The sequence below is a fragment of the Mobula birostris genome, chromosome 6 (assembly GCF_030028105.1).
Source record: "Mobula birostris isolate sMobBir1 chromosome 6, sMobBir1.hap1, whole genome shotgun sequence".
Classification (NCBI taxonomy): Eukaryota; Metazoa; Chordata; class Chondrichthyes; order Myliobatiformes; family Myliobatidae; genus Mobula; species Mobula birostris.
The window spans coordinates 40,265,585-40,282,620 of NC_092375.1; the positions used below are offsets into that span (position 1 = coordinate 40,265,585).

A 17,036-nucleotide genomic window follows, 5' to 3' on the forward strand; every position below is an offset into this window, starting at 1 on the left:
ATTCCCCCTCTCGCTCGTCGCCCTCTCCTTAGCGTACACGCAAACTCGCTGCTTTTTCTTCGCTAGGCTGAGCTACCGCTCGGTTAGTTCAGGAACTTAAATCTCCCAAGTTTCAAGCGGAAAAATGTTGAGGGAAAACTCGAGTTTCCTCGAAACTATTTTGTACGACGGCGCTGACTGCAAGGTTCTGAAGTATGGGAGTGAGGGAGCCATCTTCCACTTAGCTAATGTCATGTTCACGCTGGGCTACATGAGCGGGAGCGGCTTTTTCGGACTAGTCTATATTTTCAGCCTTATTGGCATTGGGTTCTTCATCCAGTCTCTCTGGGGCTGGGTCAATGCCTGCGGGGTGGATATCTTTATTTGGAGCCTGCTACTCTTTGCGCTGTGCTTGGTCCAACTCGCCCACATTGGCTACCGGCTCCGGAAGGTAACTTTCGATGAGGACTTCATTAACCTTTATAAAGCTATGTTTCGGCCTCTGGAGGTGCCCCTTAACGTCTACAAGGAGATCGTGAGATGCTGCGATGCCGAAGTGATGAGCCTCGGTCGCGATCAGAACTACGCCGTGGAGGGGAAAACGGCGATCGATCGCCTGTCGCTGCTGCTCTCGGGCAGGTAGGTGGGAGCGCGGGCGCCCCTTTACCCATGTGTTCCTCCCACAGAAGCACATTTTACGTAGAGTGTTTTCACTTACTTTGTAGAGTCACGCAAAATTTAAATTTCATAGGTTTTGAGAAATCTCAGTTTTTCTAAGGTTGAAGCGGACGGTCATATTCTGAAATACTTGCTAAATCTTTGCTAGATGCCTCTGCTCGATGTATTTTTTTTCCACAGCTGTGCAAACAGATAAACACACGGAATTCCGATTTTTTAATGAGGGGGATAAATACAGTTTTTTTGACAAAAAGGACAAATTATTTTTTTTATCAGCAGTCACAAAATGCTGGAGGAACTCTGCGGGTCAGGTAGCTTCTATGGAAAAGAGTAAAGTGCTGCTGTTTCCGGCCAAGACCCTTTAGGTCCTGAAGCAGAGTCTGGACCCGAAACGCCGACTGTACTCTTTTCCATAGATGCTGCCTGGCCTGCTGAGTTCCTCCAGCATTTTGTGTGTGTTGCTTGGATTTCCAGCATCTGCAGATTTTCTTTTGTTAGTAATTGAATTATTTTTTTATGATCGTCCAACCTTCTCTGTATTGTGTAAAAGGTAGAAAGTATGTAGCTGAGTACCAAAATGATAGAAGGTAAAATGTTTAACATGAGCATTCCCAATTTTGACTCAGTTGTCATAGTTAATGTGAGTCTGTGTTGAGTTCACATATTGGAGAACGTGGGTGTGATGTTCGCAAACACTGAAGTGAATTGTGTGTTTTTGTAGTACACTCAAAATGCTGGAGGAACTCAGCAGGTCAGGCAGCTTCTATGGAAAAGAATAAACAGTTGATGTTTCCGGTCAAGATCCTGCAGGTCCTGAAGAAGGGTTTTTGTCTGAAACGCCAACTGTTTATACATTTCCATAGAGGCTGCCTGGCCTGTTTAGTTCTTCCAGTATTTTGTGTGTTACTTTGCAATTCCAGCATCCGCTGAATTTCTCATGTTTATGCATGTTTTTGTGTTCATGTTGTGTAAAGCATAATAAAATATTTCAAAATTTTGTTAACTATTACCTACGATTTTGTTAATATGTGGCTACTCCTTAGAGTAAATAAAGGCAATTAAATTAATGAATCTTGGTACATCGAGTAGAGTTCTGGTGTATTAATACAATGGTTCAGATTGATTGAGTGCAAGTTCATATCTCTATCGAAGTCTCCGATGTGGAGCAGAAGGAAAAGGCAGAGAACGCAAGAAACTAAACCACCAGTTGCAACCAAGATAGTGCTGGAAACACTCAGCAGGTTAGGCAGCATCTGTGGAAAATGAAACAGAGTTAAGTAAGAAAACCTTTGAAAGAAATGGGAAAGAGAGTTGATGTTTAAAGAGAGACGGTGGAATGGTTGGACAGTACAGAGAAAATATCTATGATAGAGTGGAACCAGTTCAGATGGATGAAAGGAGGCAGTTAGAGGGTGATTATCACCTCCCTCATGGTTCTGCCTCCTTCTACTACCCATTGTGCTTTCTCCTATTCCTTCTTCACCTTTCCTACTTCCTATCCCCTCCCTGCTTCCCCTCCCCCACCCCTTGATCTTTCCCCTTACTGGTTTTTCACCTGGCACCTACCAGCCTTCTCCTTCCCACCCTCCCCCGACCTTCCCCTGCCCCCTCCCTCTTCAGTCCTGATGAAGGGTCTTGGCCCGAAATGTTAACTGTTCGTTTCCATGGATGCTGCCCCACCTGCTGAGTTCCTCCAGCGTGTTGTGCATGATGATCGTTTGGTGTCTCGATTATGTTTTGCTGCTAGCAAGGCTGTGAAACATACTCAGCAGATCAAGCTGTACTAAAGCAGAAAGAATAATTAAACCAGTCTCCCAGAAGGATGACTTACAACAGAAACGGTCTATTCTCATACAGAAAGAGAAAGCAGTTACTTGATGTTGGAAAGTTTAATATTAAATCCAGATGGCTCCAGTGTGTTCAGATGGGGTATGAGTTGTTGTTCCACAAGGCTTATTGTAATATTGCAGGAGATTATTGACGCTTTGCTGCACATTTGAGTGCCCGGTGCAGGGTGCTGATGTTTTTTTGCTGGTGGGGGTGAGGTTGGGGTCATTGCCTTGCTGCTTGTGCGTTGGAGGGGGAGCTGGGGGGCTTTGGGGTTCTAATGTTTTGACTGTCATTCATTCTTTGGGGCATTTCTCTGTTTCCGTGGATGTCTGTGAAGAAAAAGAATTTCAGGATGTATATTGTATACATTTCTCTGACATTAAATGTACCTACCTACCTATTAAAAGAGCAGATTAGGGGCAGCTGAATGATTAAAGAAACAGGTAACAGGTCCTTCAGGATCACTCCTGCAAATATTGCAGGTGCTCCACAGAACGTATTCCACATTCTGTTTCTCCAGTGTGGAGGACACCACATTACGAATACTGATTGCAGTATATTGATTGGAAGAAGTGTATTTGAATTGCTGCCTCAATTATAAAGACCATTTGGGTGGCTGGATGGTTGGAAGGGAAGAGGTGAAAGGACATTAGCTGCAACAGGAAGAACCATTGAGCAGTAAGGATTGTTGGTGATGGTAAAGCAGACCAGGGAGTTGTGAAGGGAACAGTCCTTTCAAAATCTAGAATTAGTGGGGGATGGGGGGAGGGTATTTTTCTGCTGGAGGAATCCTATTGAAGGTGAAAGGAAGGGTAGTGGATGTTGAATATATGGACTTTAACAAGGCTTTTAACAAAGTCCTGCATGGGCATTGGTCAAGAGAGTTCAGTCTCTTTGCATTCAAGATGAGGTAATAATTTGGATTCAACATTGGCCTCACAGGAGAATCCAGATGAGAGGTAGTGGATGCTTACCTTTCTAAATGGGGGCCTGTGACTAGTGATGTGCAGCAGGAATCAGAGCTGGTTCCTTTGTTGTTTGCTATCCATAATGAACGACCTGGATGATAGTGTGGTAAACTGGATCAGCAAATTAGTGGATGATGGCAAGATTGGGGACCTAGTGGACAGTGAAGAAGGCTATCAAAGCTTGAAGCAGGATCTGGACCGCTGGAAAAATGGGCTGAAAAACGGCACGTGGAACTTAATGTAGACAAGTGTGAGGTGTTGCACTTCAGGAGGACAAGGCAGAGTAGGATTCACATCGTGAGTGGTAGGATGCTAAGGAGTGTGGTAAAACAGAGCAATCTGGAAATATAGATCCATTATTCCATGAAAGTTGCATCACAGGTAGATAGGGTCATAAAGAGAGCTTTTGGAACATTGGCCTTCAAGGCACTGAGTACAGGAGTTGGGATGTTATGTTGAAATTATATGAGACATTGGTAAGGCCAAATTTTGAGTATTGTGTGCACTTCTGGTTACCTACCTACAGGAAAGATATCAATAAGATTGTAAAAGTTCAGAGAAAATTTACAAGGATGTTGCCAGGACTTGAGGACCTGAGGTACCTGAGGGGTTGAACAGGTTTGGACTTCATTCCCTGGAGTGTAGGTGAATGAGGGGAGATGTTGTAGAGGTATAAAAAATAATGAGGGGTATAGGTTGGTGGTGGCATCCGTTAGTCTCGCGAGACCATGGATCTGCGCCTGGAAGGTCTTGCTTCAGTCTGTGTTGGAGCAGTGTCTTTTGTGGCTGTAGAGTCCCACACGGGAGTGACAGTCTCGGCTGCAGCGACTGCACTTAAAGCCACTGTCCTCCAGTCTTATCTTGGTGCTGTTTTTCTGACGAGTGCGCTTTTCTTCAGCAGCAAGCCTCAGCTTCTCTTCTCCTCTTTTTAGACCTCTGCAAAGTTCCAGCCTCCAGTGAGAGTGATCGCTTGCAATGTCCTCCCACCTCTCGATGTACATTTTCAGTGACTTCATCAATCTCTTGCAAACATCTTTGAAACGAAGATGGGGCCGCCCTGGTGCTCTCTTGCCGGAGGCCAGTTCCCTGTTCAGCAGGTCTTTCGGGATCCTCCCGTCGGACATGCAGTGTATGTGGCCCAGCCAGCGGAGACGGCATTGTTGGAGCAGGGTGAAGAGGCTGGGTATCTGGGTGCGGGCCGGGACCTCATTGTTGGTGACTCGGTCAACCCACATGATGTCCAGGATGCGTCTCAGGCTGCGAAGGTGGAAGGCATTGAGACGCCGCTCTTGTCTGTAGTAGAGGCTCCAGGTCTTGCTGCCGTAAAGCAGTGTGCTGAGGACGCAGGCCCTGTAGACTGCAACTTTGGTGTGCGTCGTCAGCTTTCTGTTCTCCCGGACTCTCTTTGTCAGCCTGGCGAATGTTGAGGCTGCTCGTCCGATCCGCCTATTGATCTCGGGGTCTAGGGAGAGGCTGTTCGTGATGGTGGAGCCAAGGTATGTAAATTTGTGAACTATCTCCAGCTCGTAGTTGTTGATGGTAATGGCAGGGGGGTGCTCAACGCCTTGGTCCAACACGTTGGTTTTCTTCAGGCTGATGGTCAAGCTGAAGTCCTGGCAGGCTCTTGAGAAGCTGTCCATGAGGCGTTGCAGTTGCTCTTCAGAGTGTGTTGCCAGTGCCACATCGTCTGCAAACAACATGTCCCTGATGAGTACTTCACGAACCTTGGTTTTTTCCCATCAGCCGGGACAGACTGAACAGCCTCCTGTCCGATCTGGTGTGGAGGTAGACACCATCAGTTGATGTTCCAAAAGCGTGCTTCAGCATGACTGCGAAGAAAATGCCAAACAGGGTGGGGCAAGCACACAGCCCTGCTAAACACCGCTGCGGATGTTGAAGGCCTCCGAAGAAGAGCCGTCGAACTGAACGACACCCTTCATGTCTGTGTGGAATGACTGAACTACTCTGAGGAGCCTCGGGGGACAACCAATCCTGGCGAGGATTTTGAACAGGCCGTCTCTGCTCACAAGGTCAAAGCCCTTCATGAGGTCAATGAAAGCGACGTAGAGTGGTTGTCTTTGCTCTCTGCATTTCTCTTGTAGCTGTCAAAGGGAGAAGATCATGTCGATTGTGGAGCGTTCTGACCTGAAACCGCACTGAGACTCGGGATATACCCTTTCGGCTATGTTCTGCAGTCTGTTCAGGACCACGTGGGCGAAGACCTTCCCAACGATGCTCAGCAAGGAGATTCCCCTGTAGCTGTTACAGTCGCTCCTGTCCTCTTTGTTCTTGTATATGCTGACAATGTTGCAGTCTCTCATGTCTTGCGGCACTGCTCCCTCTATCCAGCACTGGCACGGTAGTTCATGCAGGTGGTTTAGCAGGACACCCTTTGGGCATTTGATGGCCTCTGGTGGAATGCCATCCAATCCTGGTGCCTTCCCAGTGGGCAGGCTGTCGATGGCTTTACTCAGCTCTTCGGCAGTCGGCAATGCATCAAGTTCCTCCATGACAGGCAGGCGTTCCACGGCATCTAGTGCACTGTCTGAGATGCTGTTTTCTCTGGAGAAGAGTTCAGAGTAATGCTCCACCCATCTCTCCATCTGCTTGCCTTTGTCATTGATGGTCTCGCCTGTTATGGTTTTCAATGGTGCTGTCTTGCTCTGGGTTGGCCTGATGGCTCTCTTGATCCCCTCGTACACTCCACAGATGTTGCCTGTGTCAAATGATGACTGAATGCGTTCGCATAATTGTAGCCAGAAGTCATTTGCACAGTATCTGGCCGTTTCCTGGGCCTTGCTTCTTGCTGTCCTTAGCGCTTGCAGTGTTGCCTGGGTGGGGTGGCGTTTGTGCTCTAGTAGTGCAAAACACTCACCTCGATGACAGCGGTGAGCTTACTTGAGCTTGCTTCAAACCAGTCCTGTCTCTTGCCCCGTTCTTCTCGAAGGCCTTGAGTGCAGTGCTGTGGATAGCGTCCCTGAGAGAGTTCCATCTCTGCTGAGCATCTCCTTCTGGTGGGTCTGCAAGGAGAGCATCCTCCAGTGACTTGATGAACTCTGCAGCTTTGTCTGGCTGTTGTGTCTTACTGGCATCGATGTGCTGGTTGCCTGGAGGCTTGGCGTAGTGCATCTTCTTTGGCCGAAGTCTGATCTTGCAGCAAACCAGAGAGTGATCCGTGTCGCAATGGGCACTCTGAAAGGAGCGAGTCATGAGCACGTTTCTCAGGTGATGGCGTCTTGTGATTATCAGGTCTAGCTGGTGCCAGTGTTTGGAGCAGGGATGCCGCCAAGACACTTCGTGCTGGGCTTTGGTCTGGAAGTAGGTGTTGGTGACACACAATTCGTGGAGCATGCAAAGCTGGAACAGTCGTTGCCTGTTGTCATTCATGCTGCCAATCCCATACTGCCCCAGGCAGCTTGGCCAGGAGTCGTGGTGGGTGCCCACTCTGGCGTTGAAGTCACCAAGTCGCAGCAACTGTTCCTGACTTGGGATCTCCTGTATCATCATTGAGAGCTGGTCGTAGAACTTGTCCTTTGTGTCTTGTGTAGAGTTGGGTTGGGGCATAGACGCTGACAAGGTTGACAGGCCCGTCGGATGTGTGGAGTCGAAGTGAGAAAATCCGCTCTGTCCCTTTCTCGCTAGGCTCTACTATCTTCAGCAGCAAGATCTTCATGGCAAAGCCGACACCATGCTCTCTGGTCTCGTCTGAGTCCTTCCCCTGCCAGAAGAAGGTATAGTCTCTTTCACGTAGGGTTCCCGATTCTCCGAGACGTGTCTCTTGGAGCATTGCGATGTCCACTTGGAGTCTCGACAGTTCATTGTTAATCACTGCTGTCTTGCGTGTGTCGCTGATCTCCCGAAGGTCATCTGATATACCAGTTGTCATGGTCCGTATATTCCAGCATCCTGGTCTGAGTGCTGGCTTCTTTCTTTGTCTTCTGGTTGTGCTTGGTGCAGCGTTTACAATCCACAGTTCAGGCTACTTGTATCCCTAAGTCCCATGCACCCAGTGGAGTGGGCGGACTGTGGCGGGACAGCACCTAATTGACTGGGGGCTGCCCAGTTTGAGGCAGGCGATAGCTGTCCGGTGAGACATGATGGTCTCTCCCTCTGTCAAAAGCAACCCCTGGTGCCTTGCTCTATGCCAGTGGAGCGCGGGCTTATAAACGACAGACTGCTGCTTTCCATGTTGTGCCATCGCGGTGAGGTGATGCTGGAGTGTCTTCTCCAGGGCGCAGGCCTGGGCAAGGTCTATAAGGCCTGGGCAAGGGTATAGGTAGCGTTAATGTAAACAGGCAATTTCCACTGAGGTTTTGTGAGACTGGAACCAGAGGTCGTAGGTTAAGAGTGAAAGGTGAAATATTTATGTCGAACTTCACCCAGAGGGTAGTGTGAGTGTGGAATGAGCTGCCAGTTTAAGTAGCAGAAGCAGATCAATTGCAACATTTAAGAGGAGTTTAGTTAGGCATGTAGATGGGAGAGTTATGGAGGGCTATGATCTGGATGCAGTTCAATGGGACTAGGCAGAATAACAGCTCGACATGGACTAGCTGAGCCAAAAGGCCTTTTTTTTATTAAGTGCAATCGTGAACAATAGCCAGATCAGAAATACTGATCAAGTCAACTAGTTCCCAAAGAGAACTCTGACAGGCCAATCAGATGGTTCCCTGCTGCTCAGCGATAGAACACAAAACAGGCACAAGGGTCGCTAGCCCCTGTACCTCAGAAACACACCTGAGCGGTATGGCGGAGGTATGTGCTGTGCATGACCTGATCTGAAAGCATCATGTTGACTCATAACAGATCGTGTTCATGGTGGAACAGCTTAGTCAAGGATGGGGTGATCAGCAGAGACGGACAAATTATACCTCCACTACTTCACTGCAGCTTGCTTCTATGCTGGAGTGTTCTACGACTCTCTGAATGATTCTACTTGTGAAGGATAATCCATTGAATGTGGTGGATGGTGAGCATCAGAGAACTCGGTCCTTTCTTTCTGTGGGAGAGGCATGACAACAGAGATGTTTGAATATGCTTGACGTCATTGGCCCTGTCCACTCTGGTGGGGGAAAGCACAGTTTAGTTGGAAGAAGGAAGACATTTCAGATATACCTTTGTGAAAAGTCTATCTTTAGAGCAAATGTGATAAGGATGGAGGAACAGGGAGAATGAGGTGACAGGAAGGATGAGATGAAGTATATTCAAGATAGCTATGGGAATCTGTAGATTTACAATCTATCTCCTAAGGTGGAAATAAAGAGATCTAGAAGGGGAAAGTAAAAGTCAAAGAAGAACCACGTAAACATGAGAGTAGGGTGGAAATTAGCGGAAAAACTAATAACATTTCAGGAAGGAGCACCAATCCAATGCAGTTGTCAATGAACCAGATAAACAGAAAGGGTACTGAGTAGAACTGAAGCATTTGGGCGTGTTGTACCTTCTGGACTCAGTATCAGGTTTTCCAAATTTTTCTCTCGGTATCACAACAGGCTGTAAATCATCTACATGTGATGTTGGCTGAGTTATTCTCTCACCATTAGTATGGTCTGAAATGGTGGGCATGTCTAACAATCATATCATAAGCAGCAAATAACACAGATAAAGAACTGTAATTAACCTTGAATTGCCCTCAGCAAACTATCTGAACTGACCTCACTCTATTACAGATATTCTCTCTGCCTGTCCCTTACAGATATTCCCCCTGTCTATCTCTATTACAGATATCTCCCTGTCTATTTCTATTACAGATATCCCCTCCATCCATTTCTCATATCTCCTTCCCTGCAATTTAAAACCATCACTTTTTCCACTCTCTGCCTAGTCCTGACAAAGGGGCTCAATTATTTTAACTCTTTTCATCGATGCTGTTTGATTGGATGAGTATTTTCACCAAATCCAGTCTTTATTTCAGGTTTCCAGTATCAGCACAATGCTGCAGTAGTTAGATGTCCCACAATAACCCCCTTTCTTGCCAGAGCCAGTCTTCCATGTAGTAATGTGGTTAACAGTTTTTCTTGGAGAAGGAATCTGTGAATGGCCTATCGCTGAGTGGCTCGCTGTGATAGGTGAGTAGGCCTCTGCGCTTGTGTGGTGTCCCTCGTATTTCGACGAATATCTGTGATATAGGAGGATGGTATCATGGTTCTGAGGTTATAGATTGGACTATTGTGTTTATGGACTGTGGACTTTTTCAGACTCATGGTTTTTACATTCTGTGTTTCTTAGCACCCGTTCCTTACCTCTTTTGTTGTGTGAGGGGAGTGGTTTTGGTGGGGTTGGTGTTCTGTTAGTTTTTTGTGTGAGGGAGTGGTCAGTGGGGGGAGGTCAAAGTTCTTATTCTATTTTGTGCAAATGGAGGGGTATTGGGGGTTGATGATTGAGATGCTGTTTTTTGTGTGTGTCTGGGTGGGGTAGGTTTGATGTTTCTCTCTGAAAGACTTTCATGTTCTTTCTTTATTTCGTGGCTATCTAGAGAAGATTAACTTCAGAGTTGTATATGGATACGTGCTTGGATAATAAATGAGTCTTTGAACCTCTGAACCCAATGCTTGTCCACAAATGAGTCAGTCCTGATGAAGGGATGAAGGGTCTTGGCCTGAAACATCAACTGTTGACTCTTTTCCGTAGATGCTTTCTGGCCTGCTGAGTTTCTCCAGCATTTCGTGTGTGTTGCTGCATCATTGCCACCCATATGTGTTCAGTTCATTAGCTTGGAAGGCAAACACCTGTCGACTATCATCCCTTCCAACATCCAATCATTTCTAAACTCTGATTTTGCATCATCTTTACTACTATCCTCCATATCCACCTCCCTGATTGTGATCCATAGCTTCACTTACCTACCAGGCGAAAGACATTTCTGCCTATAATATGTAGACTGTAATACGACGTACACTGTTGGCAAATGGTCTTGCAGAAAACCGCTGTACAAAATTTCTGTAAAGTGCCTTTTTTAGTACTACACAATTTCTAGCTCATTTTTTGAAAGATGATTATAGGAGGAGTGTCTGAGAGAAATATACTACAGTTTGCCCTTTTTCTGCACACCCAAATTACTCCAGAATAATCCATTTAATTATGCTGGTAGTCTTTGACCATGGAAAGTGTAATTTCGAGCAGTTTCAAATATGTACAGACAGGAGACACAAGAGACTTCGGATGTTGGAAAATGGAGCAAGGCACAAAGGAGCTGGAGGAACTCAGTGGGTCAGACAGCATCATGGACAGTCGATGTTTCCGGCATAGATGCACCATATCTTGCAAGCCAACCTTGCAACAATTCTCAACATTAGGGGTATTTAAGAGCCTCTTGGACAGGCACATGGATGAAAGAAAAATAGAGGGTTACGGAGTAGTGTGGGTTTAGTACTTTTTCTTTAAGGAATATATGGGTCAGCACAACGAGGGCTGAAGGGCCAGTACTGTGCTGTAGTATTCTAGTGTCCCTAGTGTAACTAATGAACCATGAATCATATTATAAAATAGTGAAGACAAACAATGCTCACAATTTAAAGTTGTGGTTTTGTACAGCAGTTAAACTGAGCTGAACTAGCAATGTTGAAAGTCCTGTTTCCTGACTATAGATTGAATTTAGTAGAGCTAAGAGAATACCATGCCTGTATATACCCCTGTACTGTATGGCATGGAAAGGAAACAACTTCCAAATATGCTACTACTTAAAAAAATATATAAAAAGTACAGATTTGGTAATGGCAACAAAAATATCTTGTGTTTTATAGGATTCGTGTTTCTCATGATCAGCAGTTTCTGCACTATATCTTTCCCTATCAGTTCCTTGACTCTCCAGAATGGGAATCTCTGCGACCAAGTGAAGAGGGCAGTTTTCAAGTAATACAACTTTCTTCTTCTTCTTTTTACTTTATGTGCTTAAGGTGAATCACCAAGTTAATAATTTAAGTTTTGGACAAATGATAGCTATCTTGTAGTTATATATTTTAATGGTCATCTATGGGCAGGCTGGAGAACTTTATATTGGCAGTCTTCAATATGGTGTGGGAATATTTTATGAAAAGATAAACCAAGAGCCAAACTTGACTCTTCCAACAAGAAAAAAAGTATTTGCTTAGGATCACCCTTATTTATCTTGCAAGTGGAATAGTGCATTGTTATTACTATCAAATTAGCATTGTCATGGGATGCCCAGAAATCTCTTTAATCTGGTTTAAAAGTGTTAATACAGAACTTGGCAGGAACAGATAATTAATTTAAAATTAAATTAAAATTATGATCAATTCTTTGATGAACTTTGTGGCCTTGTTTGTTCTCTAGATCGAGGAGGCAGAAAACAGGAAATCACAAAGTTACATTTTAAATACTCATTATTAAAGCACATGCAATGTAAAATTACCAAATAAAGCTTTAAAAATGGATTTAATCTCCTTAAGGTTTGTTTGTGGCCCAAACTCTTAGCCCCATCTGTACTTATAAGAGATAATGTTATAAATAACATTCTCAGCAGGATGTTTTTTTCTTTGACTGCTGGAATTGTATAGTGGTAAATTTTGGGTGTATTTCTCCTGATTTTCTTGACATCATTTGGAATAGCTTCTTTGAGTCATGACTTTGTGAAAATAGTATCATGGAAAAGAAACTTAGAAGTACACAATTTGTCTACAGACTGCATGCATGCAGATCATTACTTGGTGGTACTTGGAATTAAATTCTTCTGATATAACTCCGTCATGTACCAATGTATCTGTTTTTCAGGTGACACTGACAGCAGAAACAGACTGTTGCTATGTGACATGGAAGAGAAGGAAGTTGTATCTGCTCTTGGCTAAACACCACTATATTGCACGCCTATTCACTGTTCTGCTAGGAAATGACATTGCAGACAAACTTTACTCACTTATTGACAAGCTCTACTGTAGGGGCGGGGTCCGTTACGATATCCGTCTACCAAGTCTTTATCATGTATTGGCACCTTCTGTTGAATCAGAGAAAGAGAAGATCGCAGAAAGTCCCCATCATGTTTCTCAGAGGTCATTTAATCCTCAAGAATCTCCCTGTAAAAAATCAAGTGGAGATCACAGCGACCTTTTGGGTGAGGATTCAACCAGCCTAGTTCTGGAAGACTTTGCAGATATGACTGGATCATTTATGGAATATACCAGTGAAAAAGAGTACATGAAATAATGATCCAGTAAATGTGATAAAACCTTGTGTCTGTCCATTCATGTGTAAGTACATTGCTGCTTCAGAGTTTACCACTACATCTAAAAAAAACTAACTTGGCTCTCTGGTTCTCTGGACCACTATATATGTGGTAAGTGGAAAAAACTATCCTTGATCAGTTGGGGTGTCCTGCTGTGGTTGACATACAGTATTAATTTGGACTAAAATAGTTTCCTTTTAATACTCTGCATGAAACTTAATCTTTTATTGTTTTATTTATCTTACCAAACAGGTGATGTTTGGGATAATTAGGAAATGATGTCATCCAAAGGATTAAGACTTAAAACATGCATCATTTTCATGCTCACAATAACTTATTGGAAGTTCTACTTGTAAAGAAAGTCTGATGAAGGGTTGGCAACCTGGAATTGTTTCTCTCTTCACAGATGCTACTAGTCCTGCAGAACATTTGCAGTGTTTTCAGTTTTTGTTTCAAGCTTTCAGCATCTGCAATGTTTTAATTTTCAATTTATTAGAAAGTTCTTTTCCCATTTTAGGAAGACAAGTTTGGTTCTACAGCCTACTCATTATCTATTTTTGGCTTGCCTGCAGAAGGCAGAGGGTCGTGGTGGAGGAAGTACATTCAGATTGAAGGATTGTGACTAGTGGTGTCCCACAATGATCTGTTCTGGGACCTCTACTTTTTGTGATTTTTATTAATGACCTGGATGTGGGGGTTGGCAAGTTTGCAGACAACACAAAGGTTGGTGGTGTTGTAGATAGTGTAGAGGATTGTCAAAGATTGCAGAGAGACATTGATAGGATGCAGAAGTGGGCTGAGAAGCGGCAGATGGAGTTCAACCCGGAGAAGTGTGAGGTGGTACACTTTGGAAGGACAAACTCCAAGGCAGAGTGCAAAGTAAATGGCAGGATACTTGGTAGTGCAGAGGAGTAGAGGGATCTGGGGGTACACGTCCACAGATCCCTGAAAGTTGCCTCACAGGTGGATAAAGTAGTTAAGAAAGCTTATGGGGTGTTAGCTTTCATAAGTCAAGGGATAGAGTTTAAGAGTCGCGATGTAATAATGCAGCTCTATAAAACTCTGGTTAGGCCACACTTGGAGTACTGTGTCCAGTTCTGGTCACCTCACTATAGGAAGGATGTGGAAGCATTGGAAAGGGTACAGAGGAGATTTACCAGGATGCTGCCTGGTTTAGAGAGTATGCATTATGATCAGGGATTAAGAGAGCTAGGGCTTTACTCTTTGGAGAGAAGGAGGATGAGAGGAGACATGATAGAGGTGTACAAGATAATACGAGGAATAGATAGAGTGGATAGCCAGCGCCTCTTCCCCAGGGCACCACTGCTCAATAAAAGAGGACATGGCTTTAAGGTAAGGGGTGGGAAGTTCAAGGGGGATATCAGAGGAAGGTTTTTTACTCAGAGAGTGTTTGATGCATGGAACGCACTGCCTGAGTCAGTGGTGGAGGCAGATACACTAGTGAAATTTAAGAGACTACTAGACAGGTATATGGAGGTATTTAAGGTGGGGGCTTATATGGGAGGCAGGGTTTGAGGGTTGGCACAACATTGTGGGCCGAAGGGCCTGTACTGTGCAGTACTATTCTACATGTTCTATAAATACAGTGGATGTCAGTTAATTGGGGCATTGGTTAAGGCAGGGCAGCTGCTTATTTGGGACAACTCTTAAAGAACAAATACCAATTGAAAAAATAGATGGGATTCCCTTTGTTTATTTGGGATACTGTGCTGTTTAGTTGGAACAGGAGATGGTCAGTCACGTGTACTTGTGTGGCCATTAAGTACCTCATCATGCTTAGAGCAAATAGTTTTTAAATAACATCAGCTGCATGTGATTCTGGTCAGAAAGCAGTGATTTTTGTCAGGATAGTTGGTGAGAAATAAGCAGTAAGACAATTTAGAAGTGTTTAGTTCACTGCAATTTCAAGCATTCAGGCTTAGAGATACCAGAAATGGCTGGGAGTGAAAAGAAAACGATTTCACTACTTCAACAAGTTAGGAACTATGGAGACATTGAAGGTATTAACAATCATCTTGAATTTTACAGATGAAAATGGAGATTTGGAAGATGCAGTCGTCGAAAGCAATTTATGAATGCAATTCATCACTTGTATTAGGTGTCTACACTAATATTGTTAATTTACAGTCAATCAAAAGAACACGGCAGAGAGTTGGTTATTCATCATATCAGATGATGACAGTGAAACCCGTACGGAAGAATTTTAAAGTGGAAAAGCCGTTACATTGGGACAGTTTCACTATCTCGACCTCAGAAGTCCGTGTCCAGTGGTAGAAGTAGTCGTCACAAACTGGTGTCTTCTTAGTTACAGTGGATAACTATAACTTCTTCTGTGCCTTACCATGCCCTTTGCTCTCCAGAAAGTTTTGTGGAACTGCCTTCTTGGCCATTGGACATTACTGTTGATCTCATCAGCCCAGTCCACCAGAGCTGACTTCATGCTGCAAATTCACCAAGGCATGAGGTCCACCAGCTAAGCTCACCTGTCGAAGCGGTAAACTGGGGTGTGACCACTATCACATGCAAAATGTTACTTGCAGCAATAAGTGAGAGTTGAGGTGACCAAAGGTGATAGAGCTGCCCCAGGATGGACATGAGAAGCCCCTTCACCAGAGGTACTACCCCTCCCTAGACACCCTATACACAACAGTGACCATTGGATGAATTACTCCGACAATAACTATTGGGAACTAATACACAGTTTTATAGTACTGTAGTTCATTGCTGGCTGGTGGTGTAGTGGCATTAGTGCTGGACTTCGGGGTGAGAGGACCCGAGTTTGAACCCGGCCGGCTCCCTTGCATGCTCTCCATCCGTGCCTGAGTTGAGTGTTGAGCTAAAAACGCGACCTCGTTAAAAAAAACCTGGAGAGGGATGGGCTCAGCCAGGTTTCAGATGCCCAAGACATGCCATACAATGAGCATATCAAAAAGATGGGTGCAAAAAGCTTGTCATGATGGCGCCCCGACGACTCCATCAGAAATTAAGGGCACACACACACACACACACACATAGAGTTCATTGGTAGTGTTCTAATTTGTTTTGTATTTCATTTATATAATTTGTTACTCAGTTAAATGGTAGGTAGTCTTTTTTATAGCTTTTTAACTACTTCCATGAAACTTCAACTCACTGGGGCAGCTGCTTAATTGGGCCAAAATGTACCGGTCCTGATGTGTCCCAATTAACTGGAATCCAGTGTATATATTTAACAAGGTACGGGCTTCCAATCCTGTTGCAGTACTTGGAGAAAATTTGGGGCTATCTTTTGCTTTAATGTCAGAACTAATGCTGGGACTTCCAGGAATCCTAGTTTTTCAAAATTGATATTAGTCTAAATTGATGGAGACGATCTTCTGTCCTGCTCTTGTTGCCTTTGGCTGCCCCATTCTGATTCACTGGACTTTCCATAAAGTCCAATAGGCCAGGCCCATCTCAATCTTCTGCATTCCTCCCAGCTTGATAGCTGGAAAAATCTACCTGGTGAACACAAGCCAATTTAAATCTTGGCACTAGAATGCCAGCCCCCATTCAAATCAATGGAAGATATTGGCTCTGGAAGGAAAATAAGTATTTATAATACTATTATTTGTTAATTTTGATTATCTAAATTGATAGCATGTGGGTACTTTTTTAGATTTTTAAATGCAACTTATTTTTAATATGCCCCAAAGAAGAAATGGCCCCAATCACACTCATAACTATGTTGGCGTCGGAGTGACTGACCAGCAGTCAGCGAGTTCAAATAGCTGCCTGAGCAAAGACAGCCCCTAAGCCAAAGTATACTGAGATAAGCTTCACAGCCACAGGTGTAGTCATGTTGAAAGAATCAAAGTTGCAGAGAGACCTGGGCCGATAGATTCTGGGGCAACGTAAGATCTTTTCCATTATTAAAGAAATGTTAAAACAGGCCATACAAGCATACATTGATGTTTGTATTTCTCTTCAGCAGAGTGCATTTGCTATTATCAAGGTTACGCTTCTCTTTATTTTGTGTATTCTAGCAGCATTATCACTTTGAAATATCTAGAACAAAATCCAGTCTGCATCAGTTCACAGAACACAAGGATCAGTGACTGACTGCCGAGCTGCTTGTCAATGAAATAACTTCAGCACATTTTATGCAAAATCCAGGATGCCTTATTTTGAAAATATGCACCTGTGGTACTCTGCAGTGGGGCATTCATCAATTAGAAAGATTTATATCCAACATTCAAGTAGACTATGAGCATTGTCAAGAAATCTTGCAAGGAAAAGCTTACTCCTTCAACTATTACAGTACTGTGCAAAAGTCTTAGGTACACATATATAAAGTTAGCCTGACTGAGACCTTTGCATAGTATTGTAGTAATTTTATGTATTGCACTGTACTGCTGCAACAAAAA

General features: G+C 44.1%; 1 protein-coding gene across 2 annotated transcripts in view; it reads left to right on the top strand.

Moving 5' to 3' along the window:
* popdc2 (popeye domain cAMP effector 2) overlaps nt 1-17,036 on the top strand; it is a 22,952-nt gene continuing 5,916 nt past the window's right edge. The window contains exons 1-3 of one of the 2 annotated variants that reach the window (XM_072260296.1): nt 1-618; nt 11,195-11,303; nt 12,183-12,519. In XM_072260296.1, coding sequence (XP_072116397.1) covers nt 125-618; nt 11,195-11,303; nt 12,183-12,519 — 940 coding nt within the window. In that variant the 5' untranslated portion in view covers nt 1-124. Of the gene's footprint in view, nt 619-11,194; nt 11,304-12,182; nt 12,656-17,036 lie in introns of both variants that reach the window. The other variant, XM_072260295.1, reaches the window with a different exon arrangement.